The sequence below is a fragment of the Phasianus colchicus genome, chromosome 8 (assembly GCF_987193195.1).
Source record: "Phasianus colchicus chromosome 8, bPhaCol1.hap1.1, whole genome shotgun sequence".
Lineage (NCBI taxonomy): Eukaryota > Metazoa > Chordata > Aves > Galliformes > Phasianidae > Phasianus > Phasianus colchicus.
Window position 1 is genome coordinate 12104372 of NC_143443.1, and position 21942 is coordinate 12126313.

A 21942-nucleotide genomic window follows, 5' to 3' on the forward strand; every position below is an offset into this window, starting at 1 on the left:
TGTTACAGAAACAAATGACATCCTTCATCGCAACACCACGGACTGAGTCAAAGACCAAACACATCACTGCCTTAACTGGTACAGGAAGCAAGAATGACTTAATCTTCTTGACTGCTAGCCCAAGGACTGTGAGCAGCACCCACAGACTTTGGACAGCCGAGGTTTCTCTTGCTGCTGCTCAGTGCTGCCCGCATGCTGGGGACTGAAGGAAAAGGGCACGAGGAACTCACTTGTCTGAGCCATCCTTCATGTGGACTTTGGCATAAAGGACATCCATCATGGCAGGGTCGTCGTTCATGTACTCCACCCCAGTCACCTCCACACTCAGGGGCTTGCCTCCCGTAATTTGGCTAAAATGGAAGAAAAAGCAAAACGTCACACTTGCTTTAGAAACGCAGCATGTAGCATTCCTCCTGCCTAATTTCTAAAGCTCGAAAAGCTACAGCTGCTATTGTCTCATCATCTCAAAAAATACCATAAAAACATTTAAATTTAAATTCATACATTCACTGTTTCAGACATACGGTAAGTCAACTTGTCAGTACTCACAGGCCATCTCAAAGCAGAAATCTCTATTTACTTTTTGCAAAAGCTATCAGTAGTCGAATGGTGTAACTCCTCATTCCAGAGAAGCTGCCGCCTTCCTCACAAAGAGAGCGACTGTGACACAAAGCCTACAGTTCATTGATTTTCACTGGCAAAAGCACTTGATGCAGAATGCAGTTTTAAGTACATTTCAACATCCACTTACAAATGCTGGAAGTAAATAGAATTGCTTTAAAAACCGTCACCAGCTACTCTGGCAGGAACACGAAACCTAAAATGCGCGCAGGATGTAATATGTACTCCCACACCTAGCAGCACCGTGAAGCCTATCTGCTCCCAAACACACCACCTCCTTGCTCTCCAGGAGCACATCACAGGAGGTATGCGCTGCAGCAAGAGCTTCCAGGAGCAAGTGCTTCAGCCTCAATCAGTGCTGAGGTTTTGTGGGCAGTGCAGGGCAGGCAGAAGTAATGACCACAAGTTAAGTGGGAGTGTGACTTTGCTCTAACCTTGCTTGCTTTTGTGCAGCCTGCCTAAGAGGTTCCTAGTAAGACTTCCCAGGTGGAACAGGGGAGTGTGATTACCTCTCCCAGTATGATTACTGGGAGGAAAACAGCACAAGTAAGACTACAAACACTTGAGGCCATGTGTCCAAAAATTGTAAAAAGAGGGCACGCTGACTTTCAGACAGTATTGCCTGCATTTAGTAAAAGTAAATGAATGCTAATGAAGGTTCATATGGGTGGAAGGGAGCCTGAATTGATTTTAAATGCCTATTTATTTGGCTACGGCAGGGAAAATAACCTGTCAACGCAGTCAAGTGTTAACTCCTCCTCCAAGGCAATGGACAGTCAAGATTTTCTCTGTCTCAGTTCAACCCACTCCTGAGGAGGGTGGCACTCTTCAACAACTGTGGGCAGCCCCTTCCCCTGAAAATACTACTGCATTTCTGGTCAGCAGCTGAAAAAAGGAAGCCTTCCATTTAGAGGAGGTAAGAATTTTGGCCATGCATTGATTCCCACAGGTGTCAGCTAGCACAGCATGGCTAATTCTTCACACAGCAAGGTAGAAAATAAAGAAATACAAATAAGGAATCCGTGGCCTCTGTGCAAAGGCATTGCAAAAAAAAATAAATAAATATGTACAGCAGCCCCTCAGGCCATCTCCAATTTCTAAGCTGCACAGAGATAAGCTAATTACAGTGTCATTCAACCACATTTACAGTTTGAGCCATAATATCTGCAGTTCCATGTTAACAGGCTGTGAGAAAGCCCAGTTCCTTGAAGTGGTGCTGAATGGTTCAGAGTGATGACTCACATGGCTCACGCTGCCTTCCCTACACACTCCCTGCACCCAGAAATGCATGTCAAGGACACCTCAGCATCTGCTCTGAGGCAGGAAGGAAGGAGCAGTGTGCTGGAACCCACTGTAGGCAATATGGGAAGGTGCTGGAGCTCGCTCTTCCCCGTGCAGCAGGCAGGGGACAGCAGCAAGGAATTGCTCACACAAAAACAATGGGACTGATGTGAGAAATGTCTGGAGCAGGTCTGCAAGGAACACTGAGGGACTGAGCTGAGAGTACTGCTGTGCCCCCTGGTTGTGATTTCTTGGCGATTTCTGCTGCTCCTACTCAAAACATTCCCAAGCCTCCTAAATTTCTGGAATTTAGGTACACTGTCAGGCTGCTCTCCTCATCATTCCTCATCAAAGACAGCTTGCTTTTTTTCCCCCCCACAGGTGCCTTTTGGTGCTGACATCCCTTTGCAACACTTACTCAACAAAGTCCTCTTTGCACTGCTGCAGGAGGTCACACGCTCTCTGGATCTCCTGTTCGTTCAGCAGCACCAGCGTCCCCAGTGTCAGGTGGAGCTTTGCAGGGTTCTGGAACAGGCTGCTGCTGACCCCATGATCCTACAAATCAATCAAACACAGCATCTCATCTCAAGCATGTACACACAACACCTCTGTCAGAGGGATCCACATAGCAGGGAACAAGCAGCAAGCCACCAGCACCAAACCTCTCATCTCTGCATCACTAGGCAAGTTGCTAGAGTCTCAAAGTTGAAACAAGGGAATTGCACAGACTTTGGGAGTGAGGCAGAGCCCAGCACCACACACCTGCACACCACCTGCCTTTGCAGTGAGGTCCAAAGGCAGATCAGGGCTCTTTAGGGCAGGCTCCAGCTCAGAAAGACCTCCACAGCCATCAGAGCAGTGACTACCACCAGCCATGGACTCCGTGCAAGTCAGTGCAAAATTAGAACTTGAGTGAAGTGTGTTCTCTGTGCCATAAAGCTGGAGCCAGCTGCAGTGGCAAGTTCTGAATAGCCTCTAAATCCTGTCTAAACACAGGCTGCACCTCACAACATAAGCAGAGCCCATACCAGCTCTGGTAATTACATTTTTCTCATTCCCAGGTGCCCTATAGTTTGCTGAGATGAATTAAGTTTAAATTCCCTTTAAAAGAAAAGCTACGTGTTGTTGCTGAGGAAGAACTGTTCCCAGGTGGAGCAGTGCTTACGCTCAGCTTTAAGGAACATTCTTTTCTTTTCTTGAATATTCATAAAAATACCTTGAGGATGGTTAACACACCCATATTAAAACAATTATTTCCAGTTAGTGGCCACTTCCCATCAGTACACTGACGAACCTTCGCTTTAAGCTCCAGAAGAATCCAACACTGCTGAAGCATTTATATGTCCGAAAATAAAAGCCCACTGACTGCGAATGACAGCTTTGAAGTTTCTAACCAAGCTTCAGAGTTTGAAATAAAACCTCTCCGACATTTAAACACTGCATCCCTCAGCTGGTGTAATGCCTCACATCTCATCAGGCATTGTTCATGCTGTGGCAGCACCCATATCCTTGCTGACAGCAGCACTTACAGGCTGGGCTAGATGAGCAAAACTCAGCGTCCCCAGCTGACAGAGCACGTACCTGCCTTCGCCTTGCTAATTGCTTTATTGCTGGCTGAGACCCCAAATCCTGCTAGTGGCAAAGGATGCTGCAAGCCTCAGCACCACGCAGCAACCTGCAACAAGCACAGATGAATTACATTAGGCATGCCCTGAGCATAGGACAGGAAAGGTGGGTGCCTCCATCTCGCTCCTTCCCAGAGGGAAAGCAGCTAAAGCCTTTTTGCTCCCTTTCACTCACACTGCTGTTAATGTGCAGGACCAGACACAATTCCTCTCCATCGATCTTTCTCTTTTAATGGTACCCATAGCCAGGGTATATTTGGCCCAACACAAAACAACAGCTTGGTGATAGCAACCAGGAGAAAGTTTGAGTTGATCTTGCCAGACAAGCAGCTGACATCACTCATGCAGTGCACACAAGTGATGAAGACTGTACAGTAAAGTAGTTCACAGGTCAGAAAGCAAAACCCCAACCCTTGTTTTCTGGGACAGGGACTGACCTGCCCCAGCACAGTTTGTGATGTAAACATCAACCTGCCCCAAAAGCAGCCCTTTCGCATCACCTGAGTGGGGGCTGACAGCTGAGAAAGTGCTGGCATGGCACCTCCGCACACTGCGCTGCCGCTGCTGGGACAGCCAGCAGGGAAGAGCAGGGCAGAGCAAACAGGTCAAGACCCAGACAAGCCTCCTGGTTTACCCCTGATGTTTCAGACAGCTCCTGAAATTCCCACATACAGCACTTACAGCTCTTTCACAGGCCGGAAGATCCCACCTCCCCCATGTGTGAGTGGGATGCTGTGTCTGAAGTAGCTCTCTCTGGAGCAAGCAACATTTCTTCTGGGTTGGGTGCAGCTCAGTGAAATGCAAAAGTGCTTGAACCCACTTATTCCAGTCCCGCTTATGCTACGCTCAACTGCTATGTCCACTGGGACATATGGGCAGTTGGACAGGATGATCTTAGGGGTCTCTTCCAATCTTGGTGATTCTGTGATACCAAGACACGCTCCTGAGTGCCTTGTGGTGACAAACTCCTCCAGCACCAGTTTCCTCCCCTGGATCCTGACAGGTGAGCATTCCTTGCGTCACATGCACAGCAAGGAGCAAAATGAAAAGCACAGCACCAGAGTGGTGAGGATAAGCAGTGGGGAATCCCCTGTATTCGACAGGGGAATGTGAAAGCCGCATGTTTGTAGGGATTTGCTAGCAGATACAAACACATAAAACAGACCCTACTGCTTCTCTCAAAAATTCACCACTCAAGCTATCTAAGGATGCATTGAGGGGCAGGGAGAACATTCCCTGTATGGATCATCTGTGTGTGACTGCCCATTTTAGCTTGTGCCGCTCTCTCAGACACTGACTCGCCGTGGTCACAAAAAACAACACATTTCCACGCCTCTTTTTTTTTCTTTTAATTAGATCTCCCTCTCACTGCTTAGACCTCTACTTTTGCTCTCCTCCTTTGGATGGAACAAGGAAAGAGTTTTATTAGGAGCCTTCACCTCTTTGCAAAGTCTGAGCACACTGTTCCTATAAAACTAAGACACTTTAGCAGAGAAACCAAAGACCAAAGCAGAGCCTTCTGCGTGACAAGGCAAAGGATCACGCTGCTTAGCTTTTCCTCCCTGGCTGCATCCTTTCTGCTGTCTTAAGAGCTTCCAATATTTGCAGACAGCTTTCTGTTTTTTCCCTAATAGCAGGATACTGCATGCCAGCTACATGCCCTCTCCCACCCCAATCCACAAACAAAGGAGCGAGCCAGAAAAACAGCATTTCCTGAACTGACTGAAGAACTGCAGGCTGAAAAACCCCTCCCATTTTTTGTCCCTTCCACTGTGAGATGTAATACCTCATTAACAACATTTGATATTTACAGGTTGGCATTTATTACAGCAATCATATTTCTCTTCCATGCTACATCTGCAGCCTGTTAAGACTGCAAATGCTGCATTTGCACAGCTCCAAAAGCCCAACTGTGATTTTTCATGGCAATTTCACTGCTGAACCTAAACCTCTTCCCTTACCCACCTGCAACAAATGCTTCAGTCCTCCTCACTCCAACACCAGCACGGCTGTGCTAGGAGACTCCCAAGGTCACCCAGACAGCCTGAGCTCCCACTGCACCACAACACTAAGGACCCAAGCCAGGTGAGCCACCTCCTTATCTCTGTACTAAATCAGCCTCAAAACAGCTCTGCTTCGCTGGCTGGCTGCCCTGACAATTCCATAGTATGAACGATACCCGAAGTGTTCTGCATCTCGACACAAGGTTTGCCTAGCAGAAAGTCTCGAGGACAAAAAAGATTGAGTTAGAAAGCATGTACCCACCCACCAACATAACCCTATGCTGTAAAATATAAATGAATGGTTGTCATGGCAACTGCTTCAGAGAGAAACGTCCCTCACAAATGCTCAATGGCCAGAAGAAACCCTCACATGCACACCCCCCAGTCTCTCCCTTCCTTGCCACTATTAGTGAGGTTCATCCAAAGACTAGAGTTTACCTAATGCTGCAATGCTTTGCACCAGCAAATTGCAACAGGAAGAGAAGCTCAACACTCATGTCCCTGAAATCTATTCAGATGTCTCTAAGTATCCTGAGAAATCCCGTTGCTTTGGACAAATCTATAAGCTCTCTTATTGCTCTGTGAGGCACACTTTTGAATTACTGTTTTTCATTACTGATGTGCTTTCCAGCAGACCCCGCTGTGAGATAAAGTGGTATTAGAGTGGCATTACCGGCTGCAGAGTGATTGAGAGACGTACAGGGCTGCAATACACTCCTGAACTAACAGGCAGCAATATATCTAGAAGCCTTTTTGCTAATACCAGGAGAAGGAAGGGTAGAAAAATAAAGCACTGTGTATTCCTTGGCTATCCATATGCCAACCTCCAAATACCTGCCTCTGACTGACTTGTATATTTCAAGCTAAAAATGAAAGTTCTCAAGCCTCCTTGAGAGACATGGGGCACTGAACAGAGCCAACGCAACCCTGCACCACCAGATCAGGGGCACCCTGCATCCATACTGCATGGAGGGCCCTGCTGCAGGGCAGCGCCAGCTGCCACTGCCTGGGGAGATTCCCAAAAGCGCCCAGATGACTCAGCAGCAGCAAAATGCAAAGAGGATGTCTTGAGTGCTGCTGCTGGAACGAGGAGGAGTCACATCTAGGTGCTGGTTCAGAGCACAGTTCCAGCCAGTGGTTCCAGCCTGCAGGTTCCCTAACCACTGAGCAGGGCTTTGCTGATGCCATGCTGTCCAGACACAACATGAAGAGGCTGCAGAAGAAACAGATGGTTAGAGAAGACAAGGTTAGCTTGGTCTCAAGCAGTGGTCTCAGCACTTCTCTGACCAAACCTGAGCTTCTGCAGCCACGGAGGACAAGCAGGCACAGGAAGGTTTGCAGATGTTCCCAGACAGCTCCTTTGGAACGTGACTGACAATGCTGGGAAAAGCACCAGGATAAATTTATGAAAACGTTTCCAAGTGGATGGCAGGCAGTGATATGATGCATACTGATAGTTAAGAGCGAGCAGAGACAAATCATACAACAGGGACAGATTAGGAGGGACGTGGAGAACAAGGCAGACCAACAGCAGATGCTAGGCTGATGGAGAGCTGCAGAGCAAGAAAACCAAGGCAGCAGGCAAGAAAAAATGCATGTTCAGCAAGGAGAGGAGCAAGCTCAAGTGAGGCCCACATGGGGCAGGAATAAAGACACAGGATGACGGTGTGGATGATGGCATTAGTTGCAGATGAATAGAAGAAGCTGCATCGTAGAGATGTTGCACTGAAAAGATTTGCACTCTACTGAGCAGCCAGGAAGCCAGAACTGAGCGAGGTTTTGCTCTACGCAGGAAGATACAAGACCTACTGGCAGACAACCAGAGGTGGAAGATCAGATAAGCAGGATGGTCCAAGGCCGCAAGCAGAGCAGAGCCAGCTATATCTGAAAGGACTGATGGGTAAAAGGAGATTCAAGCAAAGGACTGTAGCAGCCATATGTCTCTTTGGAAGGGGATAAAGGGCAAGAAAAACACCAGGATGAATGCAGTGGTCTTAGTCCAGAGCCAAAGGCATGAGCAGACATTGCCAGAGCCCATGCTGAAGTTAACAGTTCTCCCAAAAGGTGCCTCTCTCCCCATAACTCAGTGACCCCCACAAGCACTGGAACAACCAACAGGGGGAGCCAGGCGACCACTGACACCAGCTCTAGGGCTGGCTCGCTCTGTCCTCATTGTGATGTTTCCATTCCCCTGACTTTAGGGCTTTTATTTAATAAAGGAAAGCTTTAATATAGGATAGTTAATGCTAGATCGTGGGACTGAAGATCAAGACAGTGGTAGTCTCCTAACCTGAGGAATGGGTGCTCACGGCAATGCACTTGTTGCAACTCCTGTATCTATTGGCCAATACCAGTTGTACTTGACATTAGGTGAAAATCTGAGTGATAGAAACCTCTTAGGAATGTCAGAGAAATAAAAAGCTGGGTGGAGAAGAACAACTTAAATCAGAATTGCCTGTAGAAACAAGAATGCAAAGCCAGCCCAGTTCTGCTGTTAGAGATTAGACAATTGGTGTACAAGCAGACATGAAAAATCTTCCCCAGACATCAGGTAATTCACACACAAAGCATAAACACACAGGAAACCATACTTCTCAAGCTGCGCAATTAGGAAGGTTATGCTTTTCCCTTTGAAAAACATAAGCAGGAGCAACGGATGTAACGGTAAAAATACCAGCCCACAAACCCTGCTGCATGCATGCAATCTAACCTTCAGCTGCTGCAAAGGGGAACTCACTCCTCTTGCCTAGAGATGTCCTCCAAGCAGACTCAGAGGACGCAGCAATTTAATAACACCATTCCCTGTTCCCAGGCTGGCCCTATGCACTGAGATACCATTTCTGTCAAAGCAGAAGCACACTAAAATACAACAGGGAATGCTCTACTTTCACTTCATCCCATCCCTATTTTCACTACGCCTAGCTATTTCCTGCTGCTCTCAGATCTGAAGGCAAGTAGGAGGGACTGTCAGCACCGGCTCTCATGGGGAAGAAGGGAAGTGATTACATTAGCAGCATGACGTGTGCTACCGAGTCATTTCCTGACACCCATCCTCATTCACTGTCAGTAACCAAAAGAAAAGTGAAATAGAAGCAGCAGCAAACTTGTGAATCGCTCCCCAAAAGGTTTCCCAATAAATTCACAGCAGAGCCACCAACTTAAGCAAAAGGCCTGTTAGAAATACATTGTTAGGAAAGGAAGCAAAGAAATAAGGCCTCTGAGGTAAAGGGCAAAAGCCTCCCTCAGCAAATGAGAAACCGCTGAAGGGGTTTCCTCCAGCTGGAGCTCTCACATGGATTCTTACCTGTGAGCATTTCTCTAGCACCTCCTCCTTGAACTGCAGGAACTTCTCCTGGATGACGGGCTGGTTGAGAGCAAAGGACAGGAAGTGTGTGAAGGGCTGCTTCTTACGGAAGCTGTCGAGAAGAACATCGATGCGTGTCCGGGCCGAGATGACAGCGCCGCGCTGCTGTCCTGTAATCACTGCAAGGAAACAGAGCGACACCCGGCTGGTTCTCATGATGCTACAGGGAAATTGCTGTCACTCGTGTAAAATAAACAGTAAATAAATGGATCGTGATTTTGCATGATACTGATCTGCTCGATATTGGTGGATCTTGTGAAGGTAAGAACATTTCATTCGGGAGCTGCCAAAAAGGAATTAGAAAAACCTGCACAACAGCACCTCTCTACTGTTATCCCAGACTCACTGAAGTGACAGGAATTAAAACTCCCAGCCACGCACAGAGAAATCTTGCCAGACTCCCTGCTTGACTTCAAAATGCCTGGCACGGCTGTACTTTCCTCTGCAAAGGCAGGATGATGCCATCAAAAGTATCCCTCTGCTCACAAGAAAGCTGCCTCTGTGTGTCTAAAAAACAATTGCAAAGAGTCACTCACTTCAGCAGCTCTTCAGATTTCTAGAGCATTATTTCATGTTTTCATAAAAGCAGTCTCTCAGTAAAAGCGACAAAGGAAATCTACAAAAGATCAGGATGGCCTATGTTGTTTGTGTATGCACCAAACAGAGGACACTTCATCTTGAAAGGAAAGAACTGCAAAGAGCAAGATTTTCTTGGCTTCCTACTATTACATGTTTACAACATCTCTCAGCCTTCCTAACAGTTCTTCACAGTTCTCAGGAAAAAGTCAAGCCCCACTTACTGAGAAGTGCCACCACATTCCTGTGCAGTACGACAGCTGGGTCCCTTGTCACCTAATCCTCCCTACCCATCATGAGTGTAACTCTACGCTGCACAGCAAGAGCCCTCTGGATTCCCACTTAGGCAGCAACCCGGTGAGCAACACCTCCTGTCTTGTTAAGTCACTGCAAGTGATGAGAAGGAACATACGGTACAAGGATGCCTGCTCTCACTATGAGAAAGACAGCAACGTCATCAAAATACTGCTTATATTAAAGAACGTGATGAAGTTCATTTCATGTCTAAGTAGATAACACAACACTTTTTTCTAGATGTATACTGCAAGTCCTTATTAATGGATATGGTATTACAACAACAAAAAAAGCACATTTGGGTTCAAAGCCCAAAGTTCACAGGCCAGTCATTTGTTTCTAAGAAGCAACTTCAGTGAGAGTATTCATAGGCTTAAAAGGGAATTTTTTCCCCTCCCCTCAAGATTCTTACTCTGTTCTGTAGAGGTTTACAGTCAAGGAAAAAAAGCTTAAGAGAGAAGGGAGGTGATTTTCCCAGGGCTATAAAGAAAGCCAGGGCCAGAAGCAGGAGTTAAAGGAAAACGCCCTATTCCTCCTCCCTGCTCAAATTTTGTCCGTGGAAGAGCCAGTGAAAGAACACTTACCAATTTCTCCTTCCACTCCAGGCTTGGGAATGCTGATCAAGGTTCGAGTCTCTGTTTCTAGTCTCTTCTTGGTTTCTCCTTTCTTCCCTATTATGTACCTGGAGGTATAAAAGCAAAACAGCACAGCATGGCTGGACCACTCCTCACCAGGGACCACACCCCAGCTGCCCCAGTGGCTCCCCTGACAGGTGACACGTCCATGCTAGAGGGATGCATGCAGCCAGTTCAGGATGCAGGCCCAGTGGCTGCTATCAGCCCATGGCCACAGGATGACAGGCAGTGGCTCACAACTTGCTTCAGCTGTGGCACATCCTGTCACAGCATTACCATCCACGTTATCACTTTTCCCCCCAGTAACCCCAGACAAAGAGCTAACAACGCTTCCCATTTGGTGTGTTGCTCAAGATAGTAATTCGCCAGCATCCAAAAACAACAGATTACCTTTCCTTCTCTACAGTTCAGTAAAACTATTTAACCCATAAAACTGTCAAAACTAACTGGATAAAGCTTTGAACGTGGCAGGCTTCCCAGTGAACATCAGATCTGAGTCAACAGTCGGTTCCAGGTGCGTGTGCTTTCTCTCAAAGCTTTCACAAATCCCCCTGGCAGGCTGCTCACCCCAGTTCTTTCTCCTTTTCTTCCACTCTTGCTGACACTTTCATGTTCAAGGGAAGAGATGCTCAAACACTCTCCTACCAGCCAGAAAGCACCACCTGCTGTCTCTGCCACAGCAAAGGCTAGGAGTCAAGCGTGGCACTAGAAAGGCATTGCCAATTTTCCTCTCCCACAAGCAGGACAGACACAAAACACAATGTGTTTCAGAGATCTGGCGCTGACCCCGAACCCCACCAAAATGTATTCTGCGCAGAAAAGCTTCCCCAGTCAAAGGCAACTCGCAGAAACCAGAACCCCATAGGCTCACTTGTATAAGGGGCTGGGAACCTCCACTCTGCACTGGAAACCTTTCTCAGTCTCTTCCACCACAAAGGCATCGCATGGTTCATCCGCACAGTCGTTGGGCCCTACCAGGAAAAGCAGCACTATATGTAGGACAACAGCCTCACAGCCTTCCCCTGAGGCTGAAGAAAGTAACAGACACACTCCCCTCTGCTGCAACTAACTGCTTTTTATTTCACGTTGTACCAGCTTCAAAAAAACCATAATGACTGCTTCAAAATCTGCCTGCTTGGGAGGTGCACAGAGCCTGTACTCAGAGCCTAGGCTTTATCCTGGCTGCAATTTGTGCAACAGCTTGGTGGGAACGCCCTCCTCCAAGTTTTGCACTGCTCTCCAAAAACACACGGAGACACCGAAGCAGAAACTTACAAGTCTTCTGCAAATAAAAATAAAAGGTGAGGACAGTTTCAGTTCAAGGGTCCAGAGATTTGTGCCAGTTAAAATCAAATACACTTTCCAGAAAGAGGCTGGGAGGGTTCTCTGTGATTCCCCACACATACAGGGATGCATCTGGGTAGCAGACAGCTTATAACTGCTTTGTTAACCTTCACTGAAAGGCAGGGTGGAAAGGAGAAACACCACGACCAAAATTCTCTCTGAAAGACAACAAAGGGACTTTTCTCTGTCTACAACTCACACAGAACTACAACAAGCATGTAGGCAGAAAGACAACATAAAGTGAAGCAGAACCCACGAAAAACAGATCTACAGAGCCAAGGCGTGGCTTTTTTTCCTTTACTAGAGATCATTTAGAGCCAGCAAAAGTGATCAACAGCCAGCAACAGTCATCCAAACGCATACTGAGTAATTACGGCTACATCCACTCTTTGGTCACAGTGATCACCCAACACAAAGTGTTTTTTTTCTGTTTTTTCACAGCTCATTCCACCACACAGACAGGCCCTCATGCACACAGACACAAGAGGCAACACCAAGTGTCAGCTCTGTCCCCACAGCACTGCAGTGATCCCGTGCGGCACAACACCTGTGTAGAAGTCCTCCTCCTCCTGCTGCTGCTGGACCTGCTCATGAATGATGTTCTTCCTGTACACTCGCCCACCGATCCTGACTAGGGTGGGCCGCAGGACATCCATCACACTTCTCTTCCAAGGACAGCAAGCTGCAAACATACACGCAGCTGTGTGAGGGCAGGCGAGTCCTGAGAGGTATCCCTGAGCTCCTCAAACCCTGCCAGCATTCAGCAGCTCTGCAAGGGCCGTGCCCAACCACCCCAGCATGTCTCCCATTGTCCTTTTGCATAGAATCATTACAGTTGGAAACGACCCCTAAGGTCATCTGGTTCAATCACCAGACCACTGCCCACATCCCTCAGCACCACAGCTCTGCAACACCTCCAGGGACGGTGACTCCCCCATTCTCCCCAGGCAGCCTGTGCCTATGCACCACCACTCTGAGAAGAAACGCGGCCTAACTCCCAACCTGACCCTCCCCTGGCACAACCTGAGGCTGTCACCTCTCAGCCTCTTGCTGTTACCTGGGAGCAGAGGCCAACCCCCACCTCACCACCACTTCCTTTCAGGAGTTGTAGAGAGTGATGAGGTCTCCCCTGTTCCCCAGACTGACCCATCCCAATTCCCTCAGCCACTCCCCATAAAGCACCTGCTCCAGCTCACAGCTGTGTTGCCCTTCTGCGGGCCCTTCATTATTTCTATGGAGGAAAGCTGAGCTTCCCCTCCAGCTGCCCTGCTACAGGACATCAGGACCCAGGTTCCCTTCAGCCTTTAGATATTAGAACGCTAAAAACTCTGTAAGCCCCGTACAGCATTTCTGTGTCTCCTCAGTGCACCACTCTGTGTGGCCCCTGTGCTTCTCAAAGCTTACGTGGTGCTTTTTTTCCCCACAGAAAATACAAAAAACAAGATTCCCTCCGAAAAAATACAGCGAGTTTGAGACAAACGCCGGGAACCCTGGAGGTGTTCCGAGACGCGGGCTGATTTTCGCTGTGGAAAACGCACGCAGGCGTGCAGCAGCTGGGCGAGCAGCACGGCCGGGCAGACCTCAAACCTATACGCGTCACCGAAACGTTCACGTGCAACAACTCCGCGTACCCAGGCGCTTTTAGAACAGATTCCTGCCAGCGAGCAAGAGCTCCGGCAGCACGCCGCCCTGCGTCGGAGCGTTTGTGGGAGCGCTACCACGGCACTGCCAGGGTAGGCACACAGCCCGCACGCTGCGCGCAGAGCCGCGCGGCTCGCCGCCACAAGACTCCCGTTCCCCCACGACCCGCCCCGCCCCGCACGCGCAGAACCACCGACCCACGACCCGCCCCGCGACAGCGCCGTCGCCAAGGTGACCGCCCCCTCCCCCACCGGAAGCCGGCTGGGGCCGCGCGCAGCGCGCGCCCGCCCGCCCTCCCGGCCCAGCATGCACCGCGAGCGCGATCACGCGCGCCGCCTGCGCCAAGCGGTGCGGGCGCCCAGGTGAGGCCCGGAGCGGGCCGCCGAGCCGCGCGGCGGGAGGAAGGCGGAAAGGGGGCGGGCGGCGAGAGGGAGGGCGCTCGACCGGGCGGGAGCGGAGCGTCGGCGGCAAGAGCCGCACTCACCGGGAAGCGGCTCGCTACGGAAGCCGGGGAGGGGCCGCGGTGTGGCGCATGCGCGGCGGTTGGGGGGAGGCGGGGGGGGGATGCCGCCCATGGTGCGCGCGGCGCAGGCGCACTGGCGTCGCGGAGGCCGCTGCGTGCGGGGCAGGAGTGTGGGCAGGGGGCGGGGCGGGCGGGCAACCCCGTCCCACACACAAAATGGCGGGCGATGAGCGCCCCGGGGGGTCATTCACCGCTCTGCGGGCTGGCCGCTACCGTGTCTCGCAGTAAAAAATGTCTTCCAGATATGCACTGTAATAGGGCGCTGTATGATTCATCGATACATAAAAGAGCCTGCCAAAAGGTGCTGGACAGAAACACCCGAACTGGGGAGGGAGGCGCTGTGCGGGAGCAGCGAGCGTTGTCACTTAGAACAGCCCAGCAGCGGCTTCTGTGCACCGAGGGAGGCGTTGGACAAGTGTTAAATATCCCGTTCCCACCAACGCAGCAACAGACAGTCGCTCTAAAAAGACCGAGAGGAAGGCAGGCGAGCAGCGTCCGGCCTTGTGCTGCACAGGCAGATGCTGTGTGGCGCTGCAGGAGGCCCAGCACGCTGTGAGGGCAGCTGACGCAAGGCGGGCGCTGATGCAAGGCAGGGCGCTGTTGCTGCAGCCGGGGCGCGGTGCGCTTCACGCAGGATGTGCACGGGAACCGGCAGTCCCGCGGGCTTCCAGCTTTTATGAGGGAGTGGGGCTTTCTCTGTGTTTGTGCTCCTGGAAACGAGGCCAAAATAAAGAAGTCTTTTTATGGCTCGCGGGAGCGGAGCCAAGCAGCTGACGGCCGGCGGAGCTGGGTCAGCGACCTGCACCGGGTTATTTTTATGTGCTGCGGCGATCCCGCGACATTCCCAAGCCCCTCGCCGTGAGGGTCGGCCTGAGGGCTGCCCACCGTTCGGGGTGCTGCCGTGGGGCGTGACGGCTGCCTGCGGCTAAACAGGGTGCGAAGCCGCAGCCGTTCTCAGCGGCTGGCTCTGGAGTCGGCCGTGATGGGCGTGCCTGGCTGCGTGCCCCGCCGCTGTGATGTGCTGGGGAACTCCAGCGGTGCAACCGGAGCGGATGTGCGCAGGCCAGGGCATGCACCCTGTGGCCAGCTTCCTGCCCCTGTGTGTGTTTGGGACGAGGCTCCCGGTCCTATTTGTACCCGTTAGCACTGACGTCTTGGCCCAGAAGTGGGAAAATTTGCCGCTGAGGTGCCCTTCCTAACTGTGCTCTGCTTCCTTTCCATGGCTGCAGGCTGGGACGGGGTGAAATGGCCGCCTCCTCTTCATCCTCTTCAGCTGGTGGAGTCAGCGGCAGCTCTGTGACAGGATCCGGTTTCAGCGTCTCGGACCTGGCACCACCCCGAAAGGCCCTCTTCACCTACCCCAAGGGAGCCGGGGAGATGCTGGAAGGTGATTGCGCTGGCTGACTTCCGCACTTCCTCCTTCCCCACAAGCGTGGGACCCCAGGGCCTGCTCAGACTTGGGCTGGCAGAAGCCAGGGGGAGGAAGGAAGCTCCAGGGCCAGGCCCTGTCGCAGTGCCTTTTCCCATGGCCTGCCTCGTTGCTCCGGCTCTCCCTGCCTCCCGTCACTTGTGAGGAAGTGACTTTTCTTGCAGTCACCTCAGTTTTAAGTCCGTGACAGTGCTTCAGACAAGGAAGTGATCCACCTGAAAGGGAACATGACAGCATTAATTGCTCATTGTTAGCTGATCCTTTGAAGTCGGACAGGAATTACTGTAAAGATAGCTGAGGCAGGAGTATTTTTCTTGGCAAAAGAAATTCTGGGGTTAGATTGGACTGGCTAGTACAGAAGGCAGCCTGTGTCCCTGCTAGCCAGGAAATGCAAGGCTTGTTTTGGCTCTCAACCCGAGCTGAGACCTTGCTGCAGAGATCTACGTGAGCAGCACGAAGGGATGATAAGGACCCTTGACCTAGCTGGAGGTATGCCTCCTGCTGTATGGCACAAATTCAGCAGCAAATCGGGACTAGACCTCTCTTCTGACTTTTAGAGGCTGAGCACATTTCCCCCTGGGTGTTCTACAGGGCTATATTAGCTGGCCTTGGCCCCGTGGCTCAGACATGCCTGGGTTTCCCTAGGTATGGACATGACATGGCAGCACAGGGCAGCTGGGAACTGAGCTCTGTGTTGTAATCGCTGTTTTTATTACACATTAGAGTCCGTATGCCAGTCTATTGAAGTAATTATGACTAAAGAGTTGTTCATAGAACTTAATGAGTCCTCAAAACAAATTAAAATAATGAAGCACTTCACGTTAGCAAATAGACAGGCAACTGTTCTTCCTGAGAGCTGCTCAGGCTGGATGGCTGGGCTGGAGGCAAATGGGGAATCAGAGGAGAGGGAAGGCAGTTGTCTCCCACAGAGGTAATGAGAGTGTTTGAGCAGTGCTGGTTATGTTTGGAAATGGCACAGCATTAACATAGTATTTTGAGAGCTTGCAAGAGAGGATATTGCAATTGTGGTGCAGCTCAATTCTTCCTTCTCACCCAGGACTCAACTTCAGATTAGTTGTCCAGGCCTGGTGCCAGGGGTCCATCTGTCCCCTCAGCCTTGGAGCTGCTGCTCTTCCTTATCTTTACAGTGAGCAGCATGTACTTGATTTTATTTTGGGCTGACCAATCCATTTTGGGTGGCAGCAGCAATTGTACACTTTCCCTGTCACAGGAAACTTTAGCTTCTTCATTGTGAGATAACAGGTGATGACACTCATACCTTCTTCAGGCAGTTGCTCATGTGGTTGCTGCGTACCAGTTTCCTCCTCAAAAATCCCTGCTAACTGACTGATTTTTATTGCCGCTGTAACTAATTCGCTTGTTGTTAAATCAGTCCTTTTTGGAAAAGGAAGTGGCATAAGCCACATTAGTCCTTGGCACACAATTAGCTCTGTATACCAGGTTGCTTTAGTCTTCAGATGCTGTATGATCAGTTATCTGATTTAGCTTGTAAGATGCACGGTATTTGAAATCCCTTGTGCGGGGTTATGGTCTATGCCCACGTGAAATCATAAAGCATTGTAAGGACATAAGTGTCTGAGCCCTGAGGGAATCAGAGGCTGTCATAATATTTGCTAACTTCTGCTTAGCTTACCTTCTATTTAAAAGCAGACTAAAATTACTTGATGGGGAGAATGTAACAATATTTGTGGATTTGCAGCCTTACTAAGAGCAAAGCCCCTGTGCCAACCTGACAGCACTCTGGAAGTTATTCAGCTTACTTAGAACCAAAATGCCATGGCAGAGTGTGATTCTCCACATGTCTGAGGGAGGTGAGGGCTCAAGTAACGCAGCTCTTTGCAGTTTCCATCAGGTGTGTGTGGCTTGCCGGGTCTGCTGCTGGTCATGAGGACAGGTGCTGGGTTTCAGCAGCCTGCAGAAGGGTCACAGCCTCCTACTGTGAGCCAACACAGGTCCCTTCCAAGCAGCCATTTGCAGCAGAGGAGATTTTCCAGCCTGATGGAAATCCATCTGAATGGCCATTCGTGGCCATTCCTGGCCATTCTCCTTTCTCTTCGAAACCCAGTATGGTTTTATTCAAGCAAGGAGGTGTCAGTGCACTTCATGTCTGGGTGGTTAAGCTGCTGGCACATACAAGCTTCAGTAGCTGGCTTGTTGGTGTTATACATAAAAACAAAGGGAGAGCTTTGAGTTTTCTTCTGTAGCGCATCTTTCACATGTCCTCTCTGGCTGCAAGTGTCATTGCTGCATGCATGCAGCAGCTGCTGGAGCCCAGCGGCTGCAGTCGTGGCCTCAAGCCACCGGCCTCCCAAAGTTGGTGCACGAGCAGCATGCCTGTGTACTGCTTCACATGAATGGGAGCAGCTGGGCTGTAGTGAGCTCCTTGTGGGGCTGTCCGCCTCTGGCCTTGTATATCTTGCACAGCCACATGCCGTCCTCATGCCTGTGAGTGGAGCTTGCTGTGGCAGCAGTTCCAAGGGAGCAGAGCTGCCTCCTGCTCTCTGCTTGGCTGCACAAGACTTAGTGGGGCAGCACTGTCCCCCTTAACCCCCCTTCCTTTGCCACTTGCGCCCCAGGAAGCTCCCCAGGAAGGAAGCGTAGGCTGGGTGGACCAGACCTGCTGACACTGCTGTAGCAGTGGTTGCTTCCCACCCAGCAAGCAATCTGTGCTCAGAAGCGATGGCTCCCAGGTAGCACAGCCACCTGCCTGCCTGCCTGCCCCACTTGAAAACCCTTGGTAGGATTTGACTGCAAGGCCTAGAAACCAAAGCGCTGCACGCTCACTGCAAGAGAAAGCACTGAAACTAGACAGATGGGGAAACCCACAGCTCAAATATAACAATATTGGCCACAGTGCTTGGTTAGGGCTGCTCCATCATAGAGCTCTCAGAACAGATGAAACCACCTCCCTTTTTCTATTTACAGATGGCTCGGAAAGATTTCTTTGTGAGTCTGTCTTCAGCTATCAGGTTGCATCTACATTAAAGCAAGTGAAACACGGTAAGCACATTATGTTTTAGCTGTACGCCGATCAGGGAAGATGGGGGCAAATGCAGCTAAGAGGCTGACATATTCTAGGGTGCCAACCACAAAAAAGCAGAATAGCCTTTTAAGTTTGTGAATTAATGCCAAGTCAGGCTACCAGCAAGTCCTTTTGCAAGCCCTATGCAAAGCAAAGGGAACCCACACAGCCTGGGTGGGAATAGGCCGTGCCTCTTGCAGCTTGTTTTTCCATCACCCTGTGCAGGGTGCCTTCACAGGAGGTGAGGCCAGGAGAGGAGGCTTGGGGCAGGAAACGCCCACGACCTGATGGTGGCCCAGCACCGACTGCCTTTTTGGCCTCAGGCAAGTCACTTGATGCTGCCTTTGTTTCCCTGCTGAGTCCTCACAGCCCTGCCAGGGTCAAGCGAGGTTTCCAGAGGTGTCTGGGAAAGGATGCACTGCTCTGCACAACTATGTGGTGTGAGGTGGTGGAGCTGACTATGCTCTGTCCCTCCCCAGGAGCCTTGCATGAGCTTTTGCTTCTCTCCTGGGATCTGTGCCCTTGGCCCAGGTGATGATAACTGAACGCTGGGCTTAACTGCACGGCTTCATTCTCAGAATGCCGGGCAGAGCTCAGCACCAGAGCCCATCTGTTTCTTGAGGGTCACATCCTTTCTGGGCTCCACCTCTCATCAGTTAGAATGGGCACTTCCATGTGTTGTCTCAGACCGGAGAGGTTTCCTGTCCTTCACCAGTGATGGCTGTCAGGAGGAGGTCTCAGGGTGTGCAGCAGCTTATGAGGCCGTGATCTCTCATTTCTCGGCTGCAGAGCAAAGCTGAACTTTGGAGCCATTGTTTCCACAGCCCCAGCTCTCCTGCACCTGTAACTACCAGTGGCTGTAACTACCAGCGGCTGCCATGCGGACTGGCACCCTAATGAGCAGCAGCTTCTGGAACTGGTTTGTGGAGCGCTGGTTGCCTCCCTGAAGGAAAGGGGAAAGGCTTAAAATAAGATCGAGGTCATCGTTTTGTTTGTTTGTTTGATAGCTCCCAAAATACCAAGTCGCAGGAGGTGGAGTGAGAACAGGCACTTTTAAAAGCGCCCAACCTCTGCGGCTGCAGTCAGCACAAATTGTGCACATTTTATGCTATGCCTTTTGCTAGCAAGTTGGCTCCCGCCAGGCTGTTTTTTTTCAAGAGGCTGCCAAGCTATGAAACTTGCAGTGCAGCCAAGAGAAGGGCTATTCTCATCTCTGTACCACTTCAGCTCATTTAATTGAAAATGGAGCCTGCATGCCAAGCGCACAACTGGTTTTAAATAAAGCTGAGTGGAACAAGTTGTCCCAGGGAACCCCGGGGAGGCAACCTGCCTCTCCTCTGTGAGGTTCTTCGTTGTTAGCACGCTCTGATTGCAGCGCGTTTCTGGTACAGTCATCCAGGTTCTTCTCAAAGGACCATCACTGGCAAGAGATGTTCCTTGCACTGCATCCAGCCCTGCCCGTGGCTCTGTACAGGCCAGGCTTTCTCTAAACTCCTCTGTTCTTTTGTACCATAAATGTTCATGCTAAAGAAAAGAACTCCATGCTGTTTGCACCTCCTTACACTCACTGTCCTCGTGTTTCCCTGTTACAATTTGTGGCAGGGGCAGGGATAGGTAGAAGACAGATTCAGCCTTGCCCAAGCAGAAAAGCCTGTCCCTTTTGCTTCCTTGTGTGATCTGGTGAGGTCCTCTCACCATTCGCGCATGCTGTCATGTACAGTGGGTTTGCATTCAAATCAGCTTTTGGTGGGGTCGATTCTGCGCTCTGTTTCGCACTGACAGCTGGGAATTTACATCTAATTGCAAGGTTTAATTGCAGTGTCGTGTCAAACCACGGTTACCTTTGAACTTCTTGCAGATCAACAAGTTGCGCGGATGGAAAAACTGGCCGGTCTGGTGGAGGAGCTGGAGGCAGATGAGTGGAGGTACAAGCCAATAGAGCAGCTGCTGGGATTCACTCCCTCCTCGGGCTGAGCACGTCTGGATCTCTGCTGCCAGAGAGCAGAAGAAAGGCACTCTCTGGCCCAACTTCAAAACACGCCACCATCTATCAGGGTATTTACAGCTGTGTCAGCAGGATTGGGATGAAAGAAAGAAAGAAAGAAGGGGAGACGTAAAGCTGAATGGCAGGGGAAGGAACCCAGTAAGTTGGTCTGCCGTTTCCCTCCTGCGTGCTGGCCCAGGTTATCTCCTGCCTGGGAAGCGTGCGTCTCTGCCACTCCAGCCAGGCCTCTGCAGAGCACTTCCAGGCCCTGTCAGAAAGGCTCTGCAGTCCCAGCCCTTCTGGAGAATTGACAGGATGAGACCCATCCTGGGTCAGCTGCAAGGGTGACTCTTTGTCAGCGGTTCTCCTGTATTGCTGAAACTGTTTTCTTTCCAGCACTGTTTCTCTTTTGTCTGCACAGTGCTGGTAGTACATCGCTCTTTAATGCAGAAGCTGTATCCTGAATACCCTGAAACCCTTTTCCTCATTATGTGTTAAATTGTTCTGTGATAATAAAATAATTCTGTCTTTGAAACCATTTCTCTTTTCATCACTTGCTATGGGAGGGGGGTGAGGGGAAGGGTGTGATGAAAGGAACAGTCAGCTGTTGAGGTGGAAACGAGGTTTAATGGAGCTCTGAGGCACCTCAGCTGTTGTAATGGTAAAGTGAAGTACAATCAAAAATATCCTCTGAGAGAAAGAAAACAAAGCACGCTTGCTTTATGCTCAGAAGTGAGTTGACTTAAATCAGATTTTAATCCTGGTTTAAATCCATGCATTTTAATCATCTTGTTTTTCATTTGTACCTCAGCTCTGTTCTTAAGGAGAACTGGGTTTCTGTTTTCTGGCATAACCATTTCAACATGTTCATTTTCCATCGGAGCCTTAACGCTGCGCTCGCCAGCAGGGGGATGGGCTCTGTCCTGTACTTCAGCAATCGTACAGCCTAATAATCCAGCTGCCTAATTTTTCCATCTTCATTATCTTACTTACCAGATGATTTTTTAGTTTTTTGTTTTCTTTTTTAAACTCAGCAGTTGCAGTCCAGTCACATCTGGATTGAAACTGAGACACCATTGAATCTGTACACATTTCAGCAGTTTTGCCAGCAATCTGCGGTAACAAAAACCAAAGGGGAAAAGTACACGACTGTGTTTTGCATTTGTTTCCGTTTATACATGAGTTCTGGTACCGGAGCCAACTCTTCATTACCTGGAGAGAGGGGCTGAGATTGCAGACAGCAGGAGAACTCTCACAGTGCAGGACGTGATGGAGAGCATCGCAGAGCCAGCTCCTGGGATGCCTGTGCAAGCAGAGGCCCTGCCCTCACCACCAGATTTCCTCCTTTTACTTGAATGTTGCTTGCCCCAGCCACATAAACCCACCGTGGCCAAAGGTGCTGAAAATACTGCTGCCCTCACTACCTGCCAAAGGTGAGCTCTGCCTGACTCTCACCCACCCTACGTGCCGCAGTCAGCACGGTCAGAAAAAAAACCTTTTGCTTTTATTGCACAAAAAGAAACTTTGCCACCGCTGCGGCTATGGGGATGTCAGGGTGCTGCCTGCAGCAGGCTGGCAC

At 50.2% G+C, this 21942-nt stretch overlaps 2 protein-coding genes across 6 annotated transcripts in view; one reads left to right on the forward strand and one right to left on the reverse strand.

Annotated features, from left to right (window-relative positions):
• The window catches only part of ASCC1 (activating signal cointegrator 1 complex subunit 1), a 27362-nt gene extending 13410 nt beyond the window's left edge, over positions 1-13952 (reverse strand). The window contains exons 1-7 of one of the 5 annotated variants that reach the window (XM_090144938.1): positions 13869-13952; positions 12291-12425; positions 11271-11370; positions 10349-10446; positions 8835-9013; positions 2321-2457; positions 231-350 (exon numbers count right to left, since the gene is read on the reverse strand). In XM_090144938.1, the coding sequence (XP_090001064.1) occupies positions 231-350; positions 2321-2457; positions 8835-9013; positions 10349-10446; positions 11271-11370; positions 12291-12399 (743 nt within the window). In that variant the 5' untranslated portion in view covers positions 12400-12425; positions 13869-13952. The other 4 variants (XM_090144942.1, XM_090144941.1, XM_090144940.1 and 1 more) reach the window with 4 other exon arrangements.
• ANAPC16 (anaphase promoting complex subunit 16) lies at positions 13647-20485 on the forward strand. Its single transcript, XM_031602942.2, has 4 exons — positions 13647-13746; positions 15137-15294; positions 18283-18357; positions 20238-20485. The coding sequence occupies exons 1-4, from the start codon at positions 13691-13693 to the stop codon at positions 20351-20353; spliced, it is 405 nt and encodes a 134-aa protein (XP_031458802.1). The 5' UTR covers positions 13647-13690; the 3' UTR covers positions 20354-20485.
• The last annotated feature ends 1457 nt before the right edge of the window (positions 20486-21942 follow it).

Excerpts from the sequence above, each read along its gene's own strand:
- ANAPC16 (XM_031602942.2), top strand. The coding sequence starts at position 13,691 with ATGCACCGCGAGCGCGATCACGCGCGCCGCCTGCGCCAAGCGGTGCGG. Across the intron at positions 13,747-15,136 it reads CAAGCGGTGCGGGCGCCCAG|GCTGGGACGGGGTGAAATGG; the intron begins GTGAGGCCCGGA and ends CCATGGCTGCAG. Across the intron at positions 18,358-20,237 it reads ATTAAAGCAAGTGAAACACG|ATCAACAAGTTGCGCGGATG; the intron begins GTAAGCACATTA and ends AACTTCTTGCAG.